We start from the raw sequence: 2,309 nt of genomic DNA, 5'->3' as shown, positions 1-2,309 counted from the left end.
AGGCATGCGCCACCATGCCTGGCTAATTTTTTGTATATGTTTTTAGTTGTCCAGCTAATTTCTTTCTATTTTTAGTACAGACAGGGTCTCGCTCTTGCTCAGGGTGGTCTTGAACTCCTGACTTTGATCAATCCTCCCGCCTCAGCCTCCCAGAGTGCCAGGATTACAGGTGTGAGCCACCATGCCCAGGCTAGAGTAATAAAACTCTTAAAATACTATTTTGCCTTAGAGGCTCTTCAAAACAATGTATAGGAAGATATATCTGGTTGATGGAGAGAAGCCCTCATTTCCTTTTGGGAACTGAAGAAAAACTAAAGAAAAAAACATTAGTTTTATTCCTTCAGAAAGGTTGTTGCTTTTCATTAAATAAATGATTGGATTTGTATATTTAAGAAATATTTATTTTCTTATCCGTAAGTGGCACTGTGTTAAATGTTAATAACTTTTTATGTTGCCCTGATGTCTTTTCAGAATCTTTAGAGGATTCTTTAAACTTTTTAATATTTTTTGTATTTTCATGCTAAGTTTAAAGAGTTTTTAGTGTTTTTCAGTCATAAACTTTAGTAATTAAATGGTGGCTTTAAGTCTCATGCCTAATACACTTATATTGGGATATCACTGAATGTATGGGCAAAACATTTTCCCTTTATCTTCTTTTTCTAACATGAGATGAACGACAGGGTAGGAAATAGAGAAATTGTTTTATGAGGAACTGGACACCTGTTCAGCTGTAAATCAGTTACTACAGCAATTTTCAGCTGTAACTTCACCTTATAATCAGATTGGTATTAATAAAAGAAACCCTACTTCTTAAGCCCTGTCCAGACCAATCAAACCAAAATTAATTCTGGTGGGAGGTATTGGCATGGGTATTTTTTTAAGGCCTTCCAACTCATTGTAATAAACAGCAAACACTAAAATCACTGAGTTACTAGAGCAGTGTTTCTTAATCTGTGATGCCCATCAGAATTATCTGTAGAACCATAAAAAGCCTTGGTTCTGCTTCTAAAGATTCTAATTCTATAAATCGGAGGTTGAAACTTAAGCATCTGTTTTACAGAAGAAATCTCCATAGATAATTCTCATAGTACCACTGTATTAAAATAATGATTTGAAGAAACATCTTCAAAATCCAGAAACACTAGTGAATAGTTCAGGGTTTCAGTAGAGCTCTGCCTTTCATATTCCAGTATACTGGGTACCAGTCTCATTTGAGGTAGAGGCCTGGTTTGGGTAGAGTTCAGTTACTGTAGTACCAGAAGGCAATTAACTGATCTAAATATCTAACAATAAGAGAATGATTAGGAGTGTTTGACAAGCTCTGTGAGGGAAAAACCTTCTGATCCTGATGCTTTAAAATTGTTTAGGGATTAACTTATTAGCTGGAGAAATCTTAGCAAGAAAGATCTTTTTGTGATATTCTTCTCTGCAATTTTTAGATAAATTAACTCAGTGATAACAACTAAAATTTCTATCTGAGATATATGGTCATAATACTACACTTGAGCCATAATAATTTAAAAAGTGTAGAGTCAAACAAAACTAATGAAGCACCTTTCCTTATGGATATTTTGTTTAATTTAGGTTTTTCAGCCCATGTTAATGGAATATTTTACCTATGAAGAACTTAAGGATATTAAAAAGAAAGTGATTGCACAACACTGCTCTCAGAAGGATACTGCAGAACTCCTTAGAGGTCTTAGCCTGTGGAATCAAGCTGAAGAGCGACAGAAGTTTTTTAAATATTCTGTGGATGAAAAGTCAGATAAAGGTGAGATTCATATATATAGATAGAGAACAGTTTATTAGTTCTAAGGTCATTGACATCTTGTTGATAGGAACTGTAGATTTTGATAAGTCAGGCTTGTATTGTCAGTTAAAGGTGTTTATTTTTATGTGTAAATTCAGTCGAAGGCAGTAGTTTCTATTTTAGAATATAGTGTTGTCTATGATAAATATGTCACATAACTGGGACATATGCAATATAGTGTTTCTTAATGAATTTATGTACGCATATTCAAAATTGTTGAAAGCTGCCATTATACAGAACATTTTTGAAGTATAGTGGCTGCTTTTATCTTTCTTTGTATTTTTTCATTGGTTTTCAAAATCAGTTATGTTTATAGTTTATTTTCCATCCTTTCCTATGTGTCATTCTTTCAGCTTATATCCAGTAATATTCAGCAAAATGACTATGAGAGGCAGAGTTTTTTTGTGTACAGTTACTTCGAGAGTACAAATTAGAAGTACAAATAAAATGCCCGCCTTTTTTCTTAATGGACTATTTCCTCATTTTTTATTCTTATCTT

The 2,309-nt window shown here is 33.3% G+C and overlaps 1 protein-coding gene across 1 annotated transcript in view; it reads left to right on the top strand.

Annotated features, from left to right (window-relative positions):
• FBXL5 (F-box and leucine-rich repeat protein 5) overlaps positions 1 to 2,309 on the top strand; it is a 50,453-nt gene that overhangs the window by 14,903 nt on the left and 33,241 nt on the right. The window contains exon 3 of the mRNA XM_012638400.1: positions 1,585 to 1,771. Coding sequence (XP_012493854.1) covers positions 1,585 to 1,771 — 187 coding nt within the window. The remainder of the gene's footprint in view (positions 1 to 1,584; positions 1,772 to 2,309) is intronic.

The sequence above is a fragment of the Propithecus coquereli genome, unplaced genomic scaffold, assembly GCF_000956105.1.
Source record: "Propithecus coquereli isolate 6110/MARCELLA unplaced genomic scaffold, Pcoq_1.0 Scaffold13, whole genome shotgun sequence".
NCBI lineage: Eukaryota > Metazoa > Chordata > Mammalia > Primates > Indriidae > Propithecus > Propithecus coquereli.
This window is presented reverse-complemented; position numbering and strand designations above follow the sequence as displayed.